The 20,593-nt window shown below is 45.1% G+C and overlaps 2 protein-coding genes across 9 annotated transcripts in view; one reads left to right on the top strand and one right to left on the bottom strand.

Moving 5' to 3' along the window:
• The window catches only part of LOC109966606 (estrogen receptor beta-like), a 98,092-nt gene extending 90,633 nt beyond the window's left edge, over nucleotides 1-7,459 (top strand). For 2 of the 7 annotated variants that reach the window (XM_020611558.1, XM_020611556.1), the window contains exons 11-13: nucleotides 63-246; nucleotides 995-1,306; nucleotides 2,153-4,823. In XM_020611558.1, coding sequence (XP_020467214.1) covers nucleotides 63-246; nucleotides 995-1,306; nucleotides 2,153-2,267 — 611 coding nt within the window. In that variant the 3' untranslated portion in view covers nucleotides 2,268-4,823. Of the gene's footprint in view, nucleotides 1-62; nucleotides 247-994; nucleotides 1,307-2,152; nucleotides 4,825-5,460; nucleotides 5,549-7,237 lie in introns of those variants that run through there. The other 5 variants (XR_002275803.1, XR_002275802.1, XR_002275800.1 and 2 more) reach the window with 5 other exon arrangements.
• LOC109966605 (nesprin-2) overlaps nucleotides 3,460-20,593 on the bottom strand; it is a 27,875-nt gene continuing 10,741 nt past the window's right edge. The window contains exons 6-22 of one of the 2 annotated variants that reach the window (XM_020611553.1): nucleotides 19,263-19,425; nucleotides 16,164-16,351; nucleotides 15,832-15,982; nucleotides 14,882-15,064; nucleotides 12,847-12,984; nucleotides 12,477-12,671; nucleotides 11,793-12,105; nucleotides 10,937-11,005; nucleotides 10,381-10,517; nucleotides 10,092-10,209; nucleotides 9,341-9,552; nucleotides 8,596-8,796; nucleotides 8,341-8,469; nucleotides 7,736-7,927; nucleotides 7,094-7,165; nucleotides 6,506-6,555; nucleotides 3,460-5,719 (exon numbers count right to left, since the gene is read on the bottom strand). In XM_020611553.1, coding sequence (XP_020467209.1) covers nucleotides 5,512-5,719; nucleotides 6,506-6,555; nucleotides 7,094-7,165; nucleotides 7,736-7,927; nucleotides 8,341-8,469; nucleotides 8,596-8,796; nucleotides 9,341-9,552; nucleotides 10,092-10,209; nucleotides 10,381-10,517; nucleotides 10,937-11,005; nucleotides 11,793-12,105; nucleotides 12,477-12,671; nucleotides 12,847-12,984; nucleotides 14,882-15,064; nucleotides 15,832-15,982; nucleotides 16,164-16,351; nucleotides 19,263-19,425 — 2,719 coding nt within the window. In that variant the 3' untranslated portion in view covers nucleotides 3,460-5,511. The remainder of the gene's footprint in view (nucleotides 5,720-6,505; nucleotides 6,556-7,093; nucleotides 7,166-7,735; nucleotides 7,928-8,340; nucleotides 8,470-8,595; nucleotides 8,797-9,340; nucleotides 9,553-10,091; nucleotides 10,210-10,380; nucleotides 10,518-10,936; nucleotides 11,006-11,792; nucleotides 12,106-12,476; nucleotides 12,672-12,846; nucleotides 12,985-14,881; nucleotides 15,065-15,831; nucleotides 15,983-16,163; nucleotides 16,352-19,262; nucleotides 19,426-20,593) is intronic. The other variant, XM_020611554.1, reaches the window with a different exon arrangement.

Below are 20,593 nucleotides of genomic sequence, written 5' to 3'. Positions count from 1 at the left end.
ATGCACAAAGTAAATCTTAAAGCTTTACAGACTAGCGCTGAGTGTCCCTTTGTCTCTTTCAGACCTGTGTACCAGCCTCCCCCAGACGGCTGAGGAGCTGGAGAGCAGGAGCAAGCTGCTGCATCTACTGGACTCAGTCATCGATGCTCTCGTCTGGGCCATTTCCAAGTTGGGCCTGTCCACCCAGCAGCAGACCCTACGCCTCAGCCACCTCATCATGCTGCTCTCCCACATCCGCCAAGTCGGGTACAGACAGACACAGGAAACTGTGAAACAGCAGCAGAATCCAGAGGAGATGATCAGAGTAGTAATGTCAGCTAACCAGTTTCCTTAGCTAACGTAACTTAGCTAGCTGGATTTCTTCCAGTCTCTCAAAGGAGAAACTCTGAAAAACTTCTGATCAGATTTTGATGGTTTTCTTGGTCTTCCACTCCTGGATTTGCCTTTGACCTCTGGATTCTTCAGATTTCTTTAGAATACCTTGAACACCACTTTATCCAGTTAGATTATGTTTTTTAATACTGTGTACATATTTCCACCTGTATTTCTGATAAATTACATTTGAATAGGTTGCGATTTAACTATAGCATATGCATCAGGCTTTTATTGATTTTTAAGTTCTCAGAAATATGTTCCTGTCACTCTTTTGCATTTAAATACAGATGTTAATGTGGCCGAAGTCATCACTGAAATTAATGGCGGTTGATTTTTTGGACAGTGAAGGGTATACTTATTTTCAAACAAATCAAGTGGTCGCACTGAACAGCCAAATCTGAGTCGTCCAACGATATTCTTAGTCGTCATAACTTTGCTAAAACAGCAAACCTATTGGTGGACTAAGACGTTTGCACAGTACTGTATGTTAGAAATGTCTTTACTCCTGCTCTCCCTGTTGTTTCCATTCTGATACAGCAGAGGTTCATCTTTTACAGTGACTTAGATTTCTTTGACTTGTGCTTCCCCAGGTTCACTGTCCTCTCCTTTCCCTCTGCAGTAACAAAGGCATGGTTCACCTGTCCTCCATGAAGAGGAAGAACGTGGTGCTGGTGTACGACCTCCTCCTGGAGATGCTGGATGACAACGCATCCAGCAACAGTTGCACATCATCCTCGCCGAGCACAGACACTTACCAAACGCCTCTGTCTCACCTGCAGCCTGGCCCGGACTGCGCCCCCGCCGACCACACCACTGTGTTTCCCCATGGGCCCACTGAGCCTCTGATCCTGGACAGACACCTACAGGCTCTGCCCCTCTTGACCACACCTCCATCTCAGAGTTTGGTGACACCTCACATGGACAGCAACGAGTAAGTTCATGCGGTGGAAAGAAACTGCAGTGCTTTTACTCAAAGTAGTGAAATGAGCGAGAAATTCCATTTCACACTGGTGATGAAAGTATCACAGTGAAGAAAATTAAGAGTTTGATGGACAGGCTGAAACCTCCAATCTTCAGTTTTAGTGATTTATATGCTCAGTTGTAGAAACTAAGACCAAAAATTGAAGGAAGTAGAAAAACAAGAAGAAGTGAAGAGAGTAAAGACAGGAAGCACAAAGGGCAGAGGGGTAGGTATGAAGGAAGAATTGCAAGGAAAGGGGGAGAATAAAGGATCAGAGTAAAAAGATAATGAAAGGATAAAGAAAAAATGTACCTGTAAGAAGGAACAGCAGGATATAATGAGAGAAAAACAAGGAGCGATTGAAGAGGGGATAAAAAGGAACGTATGACAACGTATGGACCCCCTGCAGCAGCAGATGTTAAATGCATTTTTGATTTTTGATCAATGTCAACATCTTTGAAAACCTGCTTTTACTTCCAGGTTGATTGGTGGAAGGTTTATCCAATTAAAATGAAATGTACAGCACAATCTGAAAGTGAAGGGGCTGAATACTTTCTGAAGTGACCTGTAGGAAGAGGGGGGTGGGGGAGACACGAATAGAAGAGACTTTTGCCTGAGTACTGACGTAGGAGGCCCCTACACTTGTGTTCTTGCCACAGCTACTGCTTTGTTGTTGTTTTGTAATAACATTTCTAGAAAGACTTTTTCTAAGTACAGTTTGTTCTAGGGGCTGCGTTTCCTGTTGTCACTTCAGAAATGAACAGAATCTAAAATGTGAGCCGAACTAAAGTGTTAACACAGTAACTTTCCTCACAGTTACATCCAGTCAGAGCAGTGGTCGCTGGATTCAGGGGAAGCGGGTCCCTCAGTGGAGCCAGGGGGCTACATCAGCATCGACCGAGTTGTCATGGAAACAACGCTAGAGGGGTGATGGACTAAAAGAAACAAACTGAGACCGAAGCTTTGACTTCCCAGTCCCCAAAGATCAAGAAAAAAAAAGGACTTTTAAAGAAAGTGCTGTTGTGAGGTAAAGTTTTGATGTTTCCTTTTTGGTTTTTCTGTCTGAGATTAATTTAGGATTTTTCAGGGGGTCGATGGAGTGTTTATTGTGTGCTTAACTATTTCCTGGGAATGTGCACTACAGTTGGTGTTCTGAGAACATCACTGAACCTCTGCCAGTCAGTTTGTGCTCCTGTTTTTGATACAGTTTGTATCTTTTTCACCGCGGTGTCACGTCCAGAAAAACCCCTTCACAAACTGTCTGTAGCGACTCTTGAGTGCATGTGGTCAGCACAGTGAATGTCCATTTACCTAAGGGTTGTTGGTAGTCATACAGCTAAAAAGGACCGTGTTTTCAGTCGCACCGTGGTGACGTTGTCCTTCACTGCTACTGTGTATTTTGGTGTTTTTGTCGGTGCCTATTCAGCCTGGATTTTTCTACTCTTTGTGCAAACAAAGTGGTATGTGGCCTTTTAACTTAATGACTGTTATGTACCTTTCTTCTCTGTTCATCTGGTTAAACTAAGGCTGAATTTACACTATGTTGTGGCACAGACCTGGACCTAAATGCAGACCCGCTATTTTGGCTGTTATCTGTATTTTAGCAGTGTGAAATCTAACGTCCAGCTTTAAATGTTTTTAATAGAATTAAGTTGCAAATAAAACATAAAGCTCGTGTAGCATACCTGACATGTAAACTTGCATACATGATCCCTCCAAAAACTATTAGCACATTGCCATGCTAACTGTTATATATAGTTAGTGTAATGCTAAGTTACCTGAAAGTGTTTACACTAACTACATGTCAGAGGTTAGCTGAGCCGCTTCGTCATGTTAGCAGTGTAACAAGCTGCCAGATGTTGTAGACTGTCTGTGCATTAAAGTCATTTACTGAAACCTTATCTCTACCTTAAGAGTGAAGAGCTAAATATTAGCATATTACCATGCTAATTTACACATGGGCATACTAGCATTAGCACCTAGCTAAACAAGCTAACTTGCCAAAACAATGTTTTGTTTTAAAGAATTTTTTCTAAACAGAAAACAAAATAGAAAAATTGTCTAGATTATTATAAGGTAGATGTAATGATTTTAGTAGTAACTATTAAATTTTACAAGTTATGTTTTTAAACCTAAACTTCATTCATTAAAAAATGACTCTGCCCACGTCAGTAGTGTCGGTAGTAGTAGTGTTGTCAGACTACTGACTCGGCTTGTTTAGTGCTGTTTGGCTGTGGTTTCCACCAGAGCACAGCTGAGCTCACAAAGGTTCAAGCAAACCAAAAGGAATAAATGCTGTAGAAGTTCATGTATCATAAAGAAGCTGGTTGGAGTCGTGAGCTGTGCCACTTGTCTGTCGGCGTAGATTCAGCCTTGGTGCCAGATTATTCTACTACTGGTAAAAGACATACATGTGCACTCTTCTTGCTTTCCTGATGTCTGTGGCTTGTACGTGCATGAGCACGAACGCTCAAACAACAAGTCTGATGCTGAAAGTATTTGTCTTTACAGTTTGTGCACTACACACGACACCTGTGAAATGTGTTGAAAGTTTTGCCTGTCAGCTCTTAAGCAGTTGATACAGTAAACGTACATCAGCAAATCATGGCAAACAGTTTATTGTAAATCAAATATGACAATCTTTTACATCCCATAAATACAAGTCTGCAAAATAAATCATAGTCCATGTTTTGTGTTGGTCTGTTCTGAGGCTATGTACAACTTAGGATCAAACATCAGACTCCTCTCTGATATATTTGTTAGCATTGTAAGTTACCACGAATCGTCCATGATTGTGCATGTACACAAGTACATTCAATGCCCAAAGCATCGCTTACATTCATGTCCTGCTTGAGTCTGGCATGTTCCAGAATTTGACAGGAGTCCCAATGCCTGGAAGAGGAGCGTCTTACAGCAGCGTTCAGGTAAATGTCACATGTTGCAGTGTAACTGACGGTGCTTTTTATTTTTAATAATTCTTTGTCTGATGTCTGCAGGGCTTTACTCCATGGGGCCAAGTGTTGGGTAAGTCATGAACCTTTTCTTTGTTTTGGTATTTCTACATGAGAAGTAGTTGTGTGCTATTTGTTAAACAGTGGTGTAATGTTTGCTGCTGTTGATCTTTACACACAGGAGAGTTATTTTGGTATCGATATTAACAAGATCTTTAAAAAAATAATCCATTTAAAACCTCTTTAAGCAGTTATATCAACTCAGAAGTGTTAAATGGTAGTTTGTGCCAAACCCACAACTCTGCAGAGCTTTGTCTGGTTTTGCTGGTTTTACAGACTGGAGGGTTGAATCCTACACCACTGCAGGTGTAACATTTTCACAAAGCAACGTTAGAGTAGCCAGTGAAGACGATGTTGCTCTGTGTCTGCTGCTGTCTTGGCTAATGCAGCTTTAATCTGAGGAGCCATGCCTCTGTGCAAAACTGTAGGTTTATGATTTGCTGAAATGTTGAAGGCAAGTTTAAATACTCAAGGACAATGAGTAATATGCCAACTGAATGTTCTGCTATGGCAGGTAAAAACCAGCAGCACTTTGCTTTTGATTCTATTCATTGGAGGATTTCAGTGCCACATTTATTTCTTTCAGTAGTTTGCCACTATATACAAAATTACTAACACAAAAGTACATGATTGGCTACAGAAAGGCATGTGGGCAGTAACTCCCATCTAAAAAGGTCATCTTACAGATCTTTAAGTTAACCAACAAAATCTAAACCCGTCTTTTTATATCTGTACAAAATGTGCTGCCAGCTGACCTCGATGGAAGACGGTGGTAGAAACTGACCGGTGTACTGTGGATGCCTTGTTAGGAACTGTCCTTAAAATGTAGATACAACTCTCGTAACCCTGTTTTGTCTGCACCATATTATGGCAGAAACTCGGTGAGGACATTTTCTGGCAGACGTACGTCATAATCACAAAACTTTGATACAAACTAGGATTGTGGCTTTTTATGTAAGTGTTGAGCCCTAAACAATAAATAAGGGTTTTAAATACAAAGATAAAATTTAGAGTGCAAAACAAAAGACGAGGCCCTCAAATAGGAAACGGTGAACTTGGACTGGAACGCTGTCCATTTATTTCCAACCTCATGTGCTGTGTTCTTCTTCACAGGGCTCCAGTCAGCAGGAGAGCTCGGACAACTTTGCTGGTGAGTGGCAGCGTTCATGTGGGGGGAGGGCCGTTGGTGTAATGCAGCATGGGGTAGAAAGAACGAGCAAAGTTGTTGGAAAGTGCACAGCTGTAGTCCTCAGACAGAGGCACCAGGCAGGCCAGGACCAGCAGCAGGAAGAAGAGCAGCTGCAGGGGGAAGGCAGCTCGTAGCACCCGGTACAGGAAGGGGCGGTGTGGGGAAGCATCCCTCCTCTCCTGCCTGGACCAGGAGGAGGATTATGTTAGTTTAAACCAGGGAATGCAGCGTCATACTCAGTGGTCAATTTATTGGGAACACCAGTGTCAAACGAAGTGGGTTTAACCCAGCAGCCCTTCAGTAAATTCTCCTCCATGAAGGTGGTTGTGACTACTTCAGAGGTGCTGATGTTATACAGACAGGTGCTTCTGCTATTTAGCTTATCTTCATTGATATGAATTGGGGGTCAAAATAATAGGAACACCTGTCAGTTGAGCAGCACAAAGTGCAGCTGAATCAATACCTCTGAACACAAACACGATCACCTTCATGAAACGGGATTCACTGCAGGACTGTGGGGCTAGTTTGAGCTAGGTGTAGCTAATAAACTGACCACTGGATGTATTCTGAGGGCAGGAAGTCATAGGTGTTAGTGCATTAAACAAACCTTTGTGTTAAACTGAGTTTCAGGAGTGTTCCCAGTGATGACTTACAGCTGTGGACAGAGCCAGGCTCAGTGTCTCCCCTGCTCCTACACTAACTTAGCCCTGAGACACCTTGACCACTGGAAGTGGAGGCCAGCTGCATGTTCTGCAGGGCGAGAACATGCAGCTGGCCTCCACTTCCAGTGCTCAAGGCGTCTCAGCCTGATGAACTATTTGGCGTTTTGTGTATATGGAACCAGAGCTGGACATGGACACACTTGCCTGCCCGCTGCCTACAGAGTCTCACTGAGAGAGTAACCCCTTATGGGGGTTACTGAACACTTTAATAAGCAATGACTAGGTATAGTTAGAGCTTATAGGTTACCTTGTAGTCCCTGCTGGTCTGACTGGAGCTGCCTGGACACCAGCCTCCTCCTAAGGCCACAGGTCACAGCTGTTAAACACTTACACCTGACCCTAGTTCAGCTTGTTGTTCTGTGCTTTTGGACCTCCACTGACTCCCCACCCCAACACACATAAACGGCTCCACATTTCATGTCACCCAGTCACTGGGCTCAGTGGAGGTCTACAGCACAGACCTATAAGCTGAACCGGGGTCGGGATTCATACACAGTATTACTGCTTTTACTCTGTTTGGGACTGGGGGAGAATACGCAAAAGAGAAGTCTTCACTTTATCCTGACATGTCAACAGAAGAGCAAAGGGTAAAAAAAAAGCACCGGGGAGCTACAGCGACCACACACAAAATGCTAATTCTACATCAGTAATACGAGAACAGTAAAACACTCATAGTGGACACTTTCTGTAAGCACATTGTGTAATAATGTTGGCCTTGACTTTTTCACTGCTGGAGTTTTATGCTGTTTTAGTTACATCCGCTGATATAAATGTGGATATCTACAGCCACAACTAACTGTGCATTTGTAGCTCTGCTGTGTAAACATCACTGTACCTTGTGCAGCTGAGGAGAGCGGAGCATCCCTGGGACGATGCTGTCCACTTCAGAAGGGGCTGAGCAGGTTTCCTGAAACAGAACATCAGATATAGCTGATGACAGCTCAGGTCACAGACAGTTATTGTCCTTTTCTGTTTTCAGGAACATTGGAACATCGCACTGGTGTGTGTTTGCACTTCCTTCAGACAAGGACAACTATTTGAACAAAGTGTTCAGACGTGACGCTCAAAGTTATGCTGCTGTTTTGCTCATTGAAGCCTGATTTCTCTTCTCAATGCAAATGCTGACAGTAGAAACATACTCTACTGCCAACCTGCTGTGCACGGACTCCCAATAAATACTCTTAACTTTACCAACTGAACACTGTCTGTTTTCCTTTTACTTAGAACCACATTATAGCATCGTCCAGGAAACCTGGATGTTTAAAGGTCAGTGCCTTTGAGAAGTTTGCCTAGTTTATAAAAACAGAGAAAGGTGGACTTAACAGTATTTAGCAAAAAGCAGTTTCAGCACTGGTATCATTCATTAATTTAAATAGCTGATCTGATCATTTTAGCAGAAAAACCAGCTGCTCACACAGTAACAGTGGCAGAGTCCTGACGCATGAACCAGACTGAGGTTAAAAAAACGGGGACCTACCAGTCTTCCCTGCAGCACGTTCAGGTCATCAGCCGCCTGTCGCAGCAGCAGACGCAGCTTGTTGGCTATGACGTGGACCTTCTCTTTGGCCTCCATGGTGTCGTCTCGAGCCACCTCGGGCAGGAGGTGAGCGGAGATCTCCTGCAGCGAGGACACCTGCTGCTGACGACCTCTCAGCTCCTCCTGCACAGCCTGCAGCAGCAAAACACTGTTCACAGACAGAACACCACCCTGGAATCTTCTCATAACTAGCAAAAGGTTTCTAAGGAGGTTTGGAGCAGGCAGATGGTGAATTCTCTGTCTAATGATGAGTTTATAAGTGTTCCCTCTTTAAGCACAGTGCTGATTTACATGTACAAGCCACTGTGTTCTGCTGCAATCCCAGAAATGTGCTGGTGATAAAAGCACCATACAGTGACAGTGTAAACCGCCACCTGTTGGAAACCAATGACACTTGTATTTCTAGCTTCTGCCTTTGTTCCTTCAAATCCACTAATTCCCCCCCACCTCACTGAAACTCAACCAGCCTGGCACCGACCTTTGCCCTCCAATTAAACCATAGACCAAATCTTCATTTAACATGCTGATAACAGTTGCATGCTCACCATCAGCGTGTCTCGGTGCTCCAGCAGCGCAGAGCGAGGGGTCGACGGGTCGCTGACGTTTACAGAATGCAGTCTGTTCTCAGCCTGAGCGAGCCACAGCAGCAGGGCGTGCAGCATCTCATGAAACTCCTGCAGAACAATAACACAGGCCAGTGGTCTTAACATGCTTAGACTAAACATTGGGGGTCTTCTACTACAACTGCTTCACAGGCACAAGCTGCAGGTTGAAGTACACCAAGTGTGGCCATGTCTAACCTGACACTGCATGAGCGCAGAGCGCAGCCTCCCCTCCCAGCTCTCCAGGCCACTGCAGGCCTGCGTCCAGCTGTTGTTGGCTGAGCTGAGGGCTTCCTGCAGCTCCTGAAGCTCGACGCTGTCGCCAGGCAGGAAGTGGCAGCTGCTCAGGTTGATGGAGATCATCAGAGCCTTGTAGCTGTTGAAAGTCCTCTGTATCTCCTGAACAACAGAAACAGGATTAGTTTCCTCCAGCAGTTCATCACCTGTCTATTGACTTTCACCAGCTCATGTCATCGTAGTTATTTAAGGTGGAATAGAACCAGATTTAACAAAATAAAAGACTACTTCATTCTACCAGTGTCATGTCAGACATTACATTTTCAATTTCAATTGAATTTCTTTGGTTGCAAATCCAAAAGTTATTGATTTAGACTCAGAATTTGAGCAGGGACACACTGAGTTTTGGTGAATGAACAACTCGTTTACAAGAAAATTCCACAGGGACCCTTTAGGTCTTGAATACTCTCCTTATTTCTCTGAGTCTGTGACCGTTTCCCATTACTCTATACGTAACATTTTGTGGTGTACATCTCTTACAGGTGAGCCTTTAGTGACGATCATCGGTCCATTTGTATTGTACATGTTCTGTGTTACAGGCTGTAAAACACTAAATCTCCAAGTCAGCATCGCCAAGTTATTTTTCACGTTCGCTTCGTTAGGAGCTAAACTCAACGTGGCGTCTCAGGCGTGTTCGTGCTGGTACCTTGAGTTTCCCAACATCGACTTCAATATCTCGGATGCTTGTGGACGGTGCAAGCCGCTGCAGCCTCTCCAGCTCTGGCAGAACGCTGCCCAACCAGGAAGTGACATCACAGAGGTCAGTGTTGAGCTTCTGCCACTGCTCCAGGTCGTCCCTGATGTCCGCCTCGTTTTTGAACTTTTGTGCTTGTAGCAGCTCCCAGCGCTCGATCACACCTGAGAAGATACAAGAGGGGGATCTTAAACATGTAGCGAGATTTGGATTTCACCGTTAATATCAACCCAGGAGTTTGTGTACACGTGCAAATGTGAGCAAGCATTTTAGCACTTAACAACTATATAAGGTGAGAGCAGCAGTAGGTCACGGTGGTAAATGCAGCAGCAGTTCTGTCTCACAGCTTCTACATCAGCACTGGCACATTAAATGACATCTGTTTCCTGGAGCCAGTTTCCCAATGTGTGGATTTGTGGTTTTTCGGTGCTTTATATAATCACACACCACTGGGTTTTGGAGTGTTGGTCAAACTGGTCTGAAGGTGCCTGGGTTCCTGTGAAGGGCATTTCTCACCATTGTGTTGCACTGTATAAATTTAATGACTAATCAGTAAATTCAAACAGTGACCAGTACATCCACTAATAATGAGAAAATGCCTTAGCTGCATTTTGTGACCTGGACTGTTGCGGTGGCCGTTGCCCCGTGTTCCAGGACGTCAGAGTGACGCCTCTCACTCATGTGCTGATCTCGGTCACTGTACCTGTGCTGGTTTGTTTGTCGGCCGTGCTGCTGCTCAGACCAACATCCTCATCGCTCAGGATCAACTTGACTCTCTTGACACTGTCGACGCTGCCGCTGCACTCCGGCATCAGCTTAGCCTGAAAACACAGCATAACACAACTTAAACCTGAGACAGTTATTTTAAAAGACAAGCTTTCGTCTCACTTCATTTTGCAATAGAAACAAAGATCTGAAGGATTTTCATGCAAGTCTCCTCCTGTTCTGATGTGAAACTTAACATGGATGTGTTCGTGTGTGTTCGTCCTTACGTAGCCCTGCTGGTGGAACGGAGCACCGGCCATGTGTGCTGGTGACGAGCTCAGGCTTTGGATGATTTCTTGGGGAACTCGATTCTTCTCTGGGGAGCCGGGTTGGTGCCAGCTGGGCGGGTCAGTCGCCGACTTCACTGAGGAAAGACAAAAACCTTGAATAAAAGTGAAACTAAAGAAATCAAAAAATGGGCAAAACCAAAAAGATGAAAAGGGTTTCAAATAAACCAGAGACAGGGGAACAGAAAAAAAGGAATCATGACAAAAACCATAAGATTCATGAGATCACAATCATTTAACACGCAAAAATATGTGAACACACCACCACAAACAAGTGGACTTTAAACAAACATGCAGGTTTTATTTTTCATTTATAAAGATTTGATCTTGTGAAACAAAGTCTTGAGTCATAAGTTGTAAAGCACATGGCCACTTCTGCAGCCTGAGGTACACGCAGGTGGATCAGATCAGGGACGGGGATGTGGGGGTTGCTATGAGACGGGATGTGGATCAATAAACACACGATGCAGATGCATGCAGGAGGCAGAGTGCCTACCCGAGGCTGCTTTCGCTGCTCTGACAGTGGCTCTAACAAAGGATTCAGAGCACTCTGTGACCTCCACATCTGTAAGAAACAGTGGAGTCAGCAGCTGCTCTGTGAAGGATGGAGCTCTACACAAGTCATGAAGCAGAAGACAATGGGAGATCTGCACGAGAAGGCAGCTGTAAAACCTCTCCTTTGCTGTTATTTCATATTTTTCCTAACAAGTCCCATCAAAAGTCCCAACCCATCAGTCTCCTACTGAAGATGTGTTTTAATCCTTTCTGCTCTGGACACAGTGGAGCTTTATGGCGCAAAGGCAGGAGTTACATCGGGGCTTGGGAAACGCACAATCCTTGTTAGTAGGAGACGTTTATTGTTGGTTCTGGTCCTTTTGGGTTTATTGGCAAACACAAAAACATCAGCAAAGCCACCTTTTCGTCCACACAGTGACACTGCTGACCATTTGTCAGACATTAAAGACTAGTTTTCTACTTTTCCCACCGTTCATGCTTACTTTAAATTTCACTGCACAAACTTGTCAGACACATTAAAGAACTTGTACTGTTGCTGCTGGACGATGCAGGTGGACGCAGGGACTGTTGGAAACACTGTGTTGCTGTGTTCAACGATGTATCTGCTCAAGTTTCAAACAGCAACAACACTAGAAACACTTTTGAGGAGGCACTGGTCAGTTTTTGGACAAGTGGGAAGTGGCACTGGGAGTGTGTGACATGATGACAAACTAAAACCACATCTCCCACTGTGTTCTGTGTATTAAGATAAAGTGAAACCAGTACCTGTCTAAAAAATGTGCATTTAGACATTTGTACTAAAACATGACAAGAAGACTCTCAGCAGCTGTCGTTACCTGACAGAGCACTGAAGAAGGTGGCATCCTCGTCATCCTCGTGTGATGACGATCCTCCCACGTCAACCGTGTGGTCCCACTCCAGTGGGATGGAGTCCACGCTGACGGGGGTCTCTCTGCCTGAACGCTCCTGAGGGGGTGCCAAGAGGTGGCAAGTGGCCTGTTGTCCAGCTGAGACTCCACCTACCGCTGGAACTTCCTCCTCCTCCTCCTCTTTCTTCCTCGCCTCTCTCCATGAAGTCCCATTGGCCGCATCAGGAGAATCTCCCAGGTCTGTGTCATGGTCTGACAGCACCCTGTCCTCCTCCAGGACCTGCAGGGTGAAGGGGAGGACAGAGACAGTGAGCACCCTAAGAAGTAAATGTCAGTCAGGGAGGCACTTGTTCAGGTTAAATCATTCCTGGTGGTGGAGCGTGATCATGGCTCAACACTAAACTCCATGTCTGATACAACTCAGACATAATCAACCACTTTTCCTCTTAAACAAAATATTTCATAAAAATCAGGTTCCATTAGTTTTCACTATACAAAGTGTGTTGTCTTATGCTGAACCCAGAAACCATCACCACAGAAAAAGCTAATTAAAGGCTAATTTATAATCTATGAATTAGACTGAGGTGGTTCCATGCACACCCCAGCTCTGATAAGACCCCTAGTTCGCCTCCAGCCCTTGGTACGACTGACCGGCCGTCTGTTGACGAGGCGGTGGTGGAAGCGCGCCACCCGGCCAAACACCTCCTGGCAGTAGGAGTGGAGCTCCTCCAGCTCATCCTCAATCAGCACGGCATCCAGAGGGGCGCTCTTCTGGATCAGGTTCTCCCCAAACACAATCAGGGCGTCAATCTTGTCGGTGTTCAGGTTGATCTCCTGCTGGAAGCCCTGTGGAGGGACATAGCAGGCACTGAAGTCTTTAGTGGACCAGAGTAAACCGGCAACACAAACAGCATCAAAATATCGTCTCTTAATAAACAACACTCAAAAAGTTTGTCTTTAAATGAAGGTTAAACATGAAAACCGAGCTGTCGGTTATACACAGCGCAGTGTGCAGGCTTACGTTCAGCTGCCTCATCTTGTCCTCGATGTCGCTCTCAGAGAGGTGCTCCACGTCGGTGAGCAGCAGGTCCATCTCTGTCAGCCAGACCAGGATCCCCTCACGCGTTCCCTCAAAGTCTTCTCTCTGAGCGGTGAAGTGCTGCCGGAGCAGAGCAGAGGACACCCATCATCGTTTAGATGCTCTCCAGACAGACATAGCACAGCAAATGACATATTCACACATCCATAAATATTCATGTATCTCATTTATATGAAGACCACATTTAGTTCAACTGTGAGCCCTTATTGATACGATCTGTAAAACCCACTGTGGTCTCAGACGTCACAGTAACAGGGGCGCGTTTAATCCCCAAATGTTTAGATAGCTTTTGTTTTTTATTTGTCTAGTATATCCTAATAACTGCTCATAATTGAGGCTACATGACCAAACGATATTCAAAAGCTCACCTTGCTAATCGTCACATAATAAACAGGCAACAATCACGGTGGTTCTGTCTTTTCTGACGGTCCATTAACCAGAACAGCGCCTGTGTGTTTGCTTGTCAGCTGCTCCTACATGGCGCCAAGCTAATGCCGCGTACACAAACCGCCTTTTGTTTTCTAATCATCTGATGTAACGATGCTGCTGCACCTTCTTTTATATTCTACCAATCCATCCTGTGCACAGCTGCTCCTCCTGCCACTGTTGCCAGCACTTCCCCGATACTCAGTTGATTTGACACATTTTGCCTTCATTGTCATTCTCCCCTCTGTACATGTGCTACACTGAAATAATACACGACGTACCGTCTCTGGCTGTTGACACTGTTCACGCCAGTTGCCAGTTATTTGTAGCCCACATCCACACCGTCGTCTCATGATTCACCTAATGGCGGCTCCATTATCGTGTCACCTTTCAAAACCTCTTGCTTGTTTGTCTGCCACTTCATTTCCTTTTATGCTCTTCAGAGGTGGTTGTAGTGGTTAAACATAAATCAGATTCCAGAAGAAATATGTAGTAGAGCGGTATGTAGCTCATATTTGGTATTAGGGAGAGCTGAGTGATTATGGGTTTATTAAGTTCATGTTAGGTGGGTTTATGTACGTGGTCAAGATATTTCCTGTTTTGGAAGTACAGGGTTCCCGGAATAGAGGAGTGAGAAGGGGGGCCTGATAGACATCAAGTCCAGCTGTTGGGAAGTGGCTATGTAGCTGATAAAAAGGAGTGAGCCTGAGGGAAGAGAGAGAGGAGAAGGACCATGCTGCAGTGAACAGTAGACAATGTACTTTTTGGGGACCCAGCCGGCTGGGGAGAAGACGACTGACTGGGGGTGACAGGGAACTGACTCGGGACTGACACCAAATGACCTGACTGACTGGTGCTCTGTCAACCTTCTTATACTTTATCTATTCCATTGCAAGAGGAGAGTCTCTGTTCTCTGTCCCCTAACTACTAGATTATCTGTTTAAATACTACTCTATTCAGGATAACTAATATTAAATGATCCTTTAAATTGGAATGGTTTGTCTGAATTAATTTAGTCGGTATCTCACTCTTGCCACGACATGGTAAAAACAACTGAGGCAAGCACACAGCAATGACATAGGAATATTCTTCTTCTTCGGTGGTTTTGCCGGTGGTTGGTTATACCACTGACTGTAAATAAAAGCTGAAGAGCAGCTTTGAAACTCGAGTCTGGCCGTCGCCATATTGGTAGGCCATAGCGGGCGGAGAGACGACCTACCAGTGGGTGAGGTCATAGTGGGTTTGTCCAGCTTTTTTAAGCCAAGTCAACAGGTTAGACATTCTTCTTCTTCTTCTTCTTCTTCTCTGGAGTTTTGCAGTGGTTGGCGTCCTTAGCATTGCATTACTGCCACGTTTGTGATCCATGTCAACACACTGTCTTTTTAGTGTCTCGTGATTTTAACTGATTCAAAGTTTTTGGGAATTGAAGTTCGAACTATTTAAGCCAGTTTCATAACGCAGCTTTTATTGAAGTTACATGACGTGCAGTTGTTTCCGATCAACAGGGTTAAGCAATGAGGACACGTCTCACCTTGAGTCTACGGAGTACCGCTGCCACCCTCTTCTGCAGGCTGTCCCATCGCCAGTTCCCATCATGCACCATGACTTTAAGCTTGCTGGCAGCGTCAGTTCGGTTCTCCTGGGCCAGACGGCGGTATTGTTTGTTAACCAGCTCCAGCTGAGTGAGACGCTCATGAACCTGCCTCTGGAACGCCTGAGAGGGGAGAATGAAGTCAAATGAACAAGCTGTGAGAAGCCCAAGGCTTTTTAGTTTCTGTTGTAGCTTCTGAAAACAGAAGAAGGTAGAAGTTAAACTGTTACTTGATTCTGTATCACATTCAATTTACACACTTGTTTGTTTTTGTTCAGTTTACTCCTGAGCTTTGCACCAGGTTATTCACTGGAGCTGAACAGTTTACATGTCAAAATATAAAGTGTAAAAATGAAGATGACCCCAGACTTCTGAACGGTCATGGACATCACCCTACATAAGAGGTACCTGACTGGAGCTTGAATGACTGATTTACTGACTGATTTACACAAACAACTGTAAGACTGGTGCACGTCAGTCCAGCAGAAAACCTGAAACTATCTGCTCTCGGACTGAGACACACAGTGAACAGGATGAGTGTGTGACGGGTTAAACACTGTTATTTCCATCAGGTCAAAATAAGAGATGACTAGAAAACACCGAGTAGAACAAACTCCCTTTAATGCTGCAGTTGTTTAGTGTTTTTGTTCTGACACCAGCCTGTTACAGGAACATACGAGTCTATATTTTAAAACTGGGTAGAAATGAAAAGTGCTGATGTTTTGGACACATTTGAAGGAAAGACACAAAGTCATTTCCTTAAAAATGAAGCACTGGAATCATTGCTAAGTTTCTGTCAGTTAAGATGCTACTTTGCAAAAACAATGCAGGAAATAACAGTAAATAATAGTTTGTGGTCAAACGTGACTAGAAGGGTTTTAGATACTGACCTCAAACTTCTTGAGCTCCTCCTTGGCGCAGGTGTAAAGGACGTCAGCCGAGCCGGGGTTGGCTGCCGTGAGCTCAGCTGTCTTCAGCCAGTCTTCAAAGCGAGAGTAGTCGTCCAGAAACTTGCACCAGAGGCGCCAGGTCTCCTCGATCCTGAAACCAGCCACTTATTTTACCTTCCAGTCCGCTGAGAAATCCTTCACAACCTCCAGCCTCACACCTGCTCATGTCGGTCTGCAGTGACCACCTTGATATGCTTTCATTATTTTCTTTATCAAATGAGCACTGTCAAGGCTGTTGGACTGACTGATTCTTTACTGCTACACCTGCCCACCTCATTCTCCTCTCCATGGACATGGCGCAGATGTTCCTCCAGCGGCGGTCCAGGCTGCAGGTGGTCTGCTGGATCGGGTCGTTCTCCGAGTCGCTGCCACAGGCGTCAGCATCGTGGAGCAGGACATCACACAGCGTCAGCACAGACGCCACGCTCTCCGTGTGCTGCTCTATGTCTCGCTGCAGGTCCTGCAGGTCAAAGAGCACAGAAACGTGTTGGTTACAGCCACAGTCTGCAAACAAACCAAAGCCACTCACGTGGCTCCTTTATCGGACACACAGTACAACAACATTCTTGGAGGAAGACTCACATTTGAATTCTTCCTGGTATGGTCATTTGACTCTAACCATTTCGACAAGTATTCGTGCTTGAGTGCAACAAGTGATGGCTCAGTACAGGAGTGGAAGCAGTGTGAGGGGCAGTCAGTAGACAGTGTTCATCAAAACAACTGCTGTGTCCCACTACTCTAATCCAAACTGTTTGCAGTATGTAGTGTGTTCACACCAACAAAGTGATAAAACTGCACATGCTCACGTCAGTATTCATAGTAAACTGTGGGGTTATTGCAGTACTTCAGACTGTGACTGCTGGAGACCCGCTGTGTGTAGAGCTCCCTGTCTCAGGGTTGTTGACTCCTGCTTGTTCAAAGTTTCCCCGTCGCCATGGTGACTGGCGAATGCTTCAACATCCACACAGGAGTCAATGCATCCACTAATGGAGAGCGAGCTGGAGCCTGTTTCGGCCGACTGGCCCTGCATCTCGTCCTCCCTCTCCTGTTTTCTCTGCCTTTTTTTGGTTCTCTCACTCCGTCTCACTCCTCCTCTTTTTAACTGGAAAGCAAACATACTAGTGCAAATTTACAGACTAGAAACGTGACTTAACATCAAGAACACTGCCTGGTCAGACCGCGTTCAGTCACATTTCAGGTGTGTTTTAAATTTTGTTACTACCCTTGTTGCAAATACAAAGTAAGTAAGTACTTGGAGAGGAGAGAAAATATTTAACAAGATATTTCTGGTGCTTCAGCAAATGATGCTAGTTCACCCTGCTTCACTGTTAACTGAGCTCTGACCACAAAATCCATCATGAAACTCGAACAAATGTCCACTGACTCTCTCCATTATTAGCAGTAGACTAGATGGTGTTTACATGCAGCTTTTTACAAACCACCAACATGCTCAGAAAACGCTGCACCTCTCTGGAAAGCAATGGACAAAACCCATGAACAGGAGTTATATCAGAACCGACAGGGAAGATTAGATGAGTTGTCATGGTAACGAGGTGCACTACATGTGTTCTGTTTCTCCTCCAGTACAGACAGAATTAAGTGATGAGAGGACATCCACCACCTGAGCCAACTGGATTATGAGACTGCAAAGCTGTTCACATGCAGCTTGATGTTACTTATAAAGCCTCAGTGGAGCAGCTGAGCTGTTTTCTGTAGTTTGGGACATTTTGCAGATTCAAATTTACTCCAGCTACTGATGATGCACAACATATCAACTGGGATGGAAGCACAACAAGAATACAAAATAATGTAAACACACCGTCCTTGGCTTTTGACAGTCAAGTCTCATTTTGTGCAGTTTATTTGTAACGTGCTGTGTCTAAAATGGTCCCTGGGCTGATGTGGTTTCCAGCAATAAGCTTCCATCAGAGTTTGACAGATTCGTTTGTGCTTTCTGAGTGAAGCTGTCACAGTCCATATGTTGCTGCCACTTTAGCAGGTTCACACAAAGACATACAAATATGATCAAGATATTGCTGAAGGCAGTGAAGTAGACAACTTACTACAGCAGAAAAATCTAATCTAATTCAGTTTCCTCTGTCTGAAACCTCCCCCCCTCCACTCCCTCTCAAAACACAATCTTTTTCCATCTAGAAAAGCAGCCGTCCACAGACTACAAATGGACTAACAGGCTGAAGTCCATTTCCTTTTTTCGGGCCGCCCTCTAAGGCCTGTCTCTTGGTACATTTACCGTCACTCAGCCCAGCGTGACGCTTCCTCCTTCACAAATACCCCTCTTGTATCTTGCTGAGATATTACTTTGCAGCAGACATTACTCGACTCCTCTGTTATTATGCGGTGGATTGCTACAGGGCGGCCACAACATGGAAGGTTTAAAAGCAGGTACACTGCATGTCACCTAGATATTCCCTCCAAGTGCCATGTGGTCTCTCCTGTCCCAGTGGACTCGCCATTTTTGCCCTGTGTAAATTTGAGATGGCTTTTTAAAGCCCTTGCTTTTGTCTTGAAGATGTGGCGCACAGCATTTCTACAATGCTGTGTTTTTCCTCACCGTGAATTCCCATTTGAAAGTTTTCTCTTACTGATATTTCTCATTGTTCCTCCACACAGACATGCAGGAGTCTCCTGTTTTATTATTCTCCCTTTCTTTCAGTTTAATACGGCGAATGGCTCTAAATACTACAAAACCAGTGACAGTAGAGAAGAAGCAACGGTGCTTTGAAACTGTAACACAGTACCGTGCCATAGTTTGAGTTGATTTAAAACTGAATCTGACGGTGAACTGATTTAAAGGAGTATTCCAGCGGTTTAGTGTTGTACTTCCATAAAGTTAAGGGATCTGGGAGACAGGTTTGAACAGAGAAGGTCAAAATAGGGGCAGGTTAAACTGAGGTAACCAGACTTTCTTTCCCTGATATTGATGTTCACTCACTTTAGGGACAGAGAGTCTGGTTACCATCACAACAAGCAGACAGCTGCTGTCACAGCAGTGGAGAGAGGGACCCCAGGAGAAGTTAAACTAAAGTCTACAACACCTATGGCCGTTACCGTACGTGCAATAAAACCTTCACGAGTAAAAATCCAGTGAGAGTAATTTAAGGAAACACCTGCTAAACAAGCATAAACCTGCAGAGAAGCCACAGTTTCAGCTTTGTCCACAGTCTGCGAGCTTGTTAGGCGAGCAGCTAATAGTTAGCTTAACTGTCCAGTGCCAGGCCCATTATTTAATGGTCTAATGCCACAGTTCTGTCTTTTCAGCAACACTTTTCTAACTTGTATAATGTGTTTAGAAACAAATCACTGACTTTGCTTTACCCGAACTTTGATATGGTGACAAAACCTGCACAAACCTGCTGCTCAGCCAACTTCCTCTGAATCTCGTCGCTGTGGCAAACACTGTAGACCACCGGCTTCGCCAGCTCCACCTCGATACGAGACAACCACGTCCGCAGGTTGCTCATGTTCTTATCGAGCTGCTGCACTGTCACCTGCGTCTCCTTCAGCTTCCTCACCCTGCAGAGAGAGAACAGTCATGTTACAGAGGGTGCTGCCGCAGTTTGGCTGGTCAAAGGTCATTTTCCCTAAAACCTGAAACTAGCAAACTGCTGTATTTACACCAAGTGCTCTGGTCCTTCTCTCTCCTACATAGACAGATAGACACGGACACAAAGCTGGGACACAAGCATTGTACACCTGATCCCACAATTAAATTACAAATGATCCTCCTGGGGTGTACTGCTCTGTAATAAGATTATTAAAAATGCTGCATGTCGTTACTTTTAAATTGTTGAATGGACTTGCTCCTCATTATTTGTCTAATTCTTTGTAAACCACATCTTCCTCAGGTCTCAGGCAGCTGTTTGGTTATGTCCGACCGTCCCAAACATCAGGTTAAAAAAAATAGAGGAGGTCGTGCCTTTGCATTTACATACATCTGTGCGTGCGTGTGTGCGTGCAGGGCTGCATTTCTCTACAGTAGGTGAGGATGTGGCAGTATGGAGGGGCGGAGCGTGACACCAGTGACATCAGCAACACGCTGCTGTGATCGCAGACATTTAAAGGCTCAGCGCATACACACACACACACACAGCCATGCACACCCGCTGTTCACGCCACCACCTTGCATAAACTCCAACACACAAGCCGACTGGAGCTGAACTGAATTTGCTCTCAGTGACTCGATGTGTGTGTGTGACTACACATGCCTGCACTGAAAAAGCCCAGCCCATTTTTTTTCCTGGTCTGCCTCTCCCCCACCTCCTCCTCCTCCTGCTGCTGATTCATCTCTTTATCACAGGAAAACACCCGATCTGTCCCCTTTGACCCAGATGCCTCCGGAGCCTCGTGCCGTCCGGGATGGCCGGGGCACGATTAAGGTTTGGGATCAGGACAAGAGGTACTTACAGACTGGTGAGGAGGCTACTCCATGGCGATGGCTCATCCGCTAGCAAGCACTGCCCACCCCCTCCCCCCCTGGAGTCTGCCTGTCCCCTCCTCCTCCCCCTCTCCATCCTCTCTCCTCCTCTTCCAGCTTTGACAAACAGCTGGACACAATAACAGGTTCATACAAGGATGCAAAGCTTCGTAAGTTCCTTAGTAAGATTTGGAAAATAATATACATATATATATACATATATATAAAATATAGTCCCCACTCGCCCCCCCCCCCACTTTGGGGCGG

Source organism: Monopterus albus, unplaced genomic scaffold (assembly GCF_001952655.1).
Source record: "Monopterus albus unplaced genomic scaffold, M_albus_1.0 scaffold115.1, whole genome shotgun sequence".
Lineage (NCBI taxonomy): Eukaryota > Metazoa > Chordata > Actinopteri > Synbranchiformes > Synbranchidae > Monopterus > Monopterus albus.
Note: the sequence above shows the minus strand (reverse complement) of the source record. Positions and strands in the feature narration are given on the sequence as shown.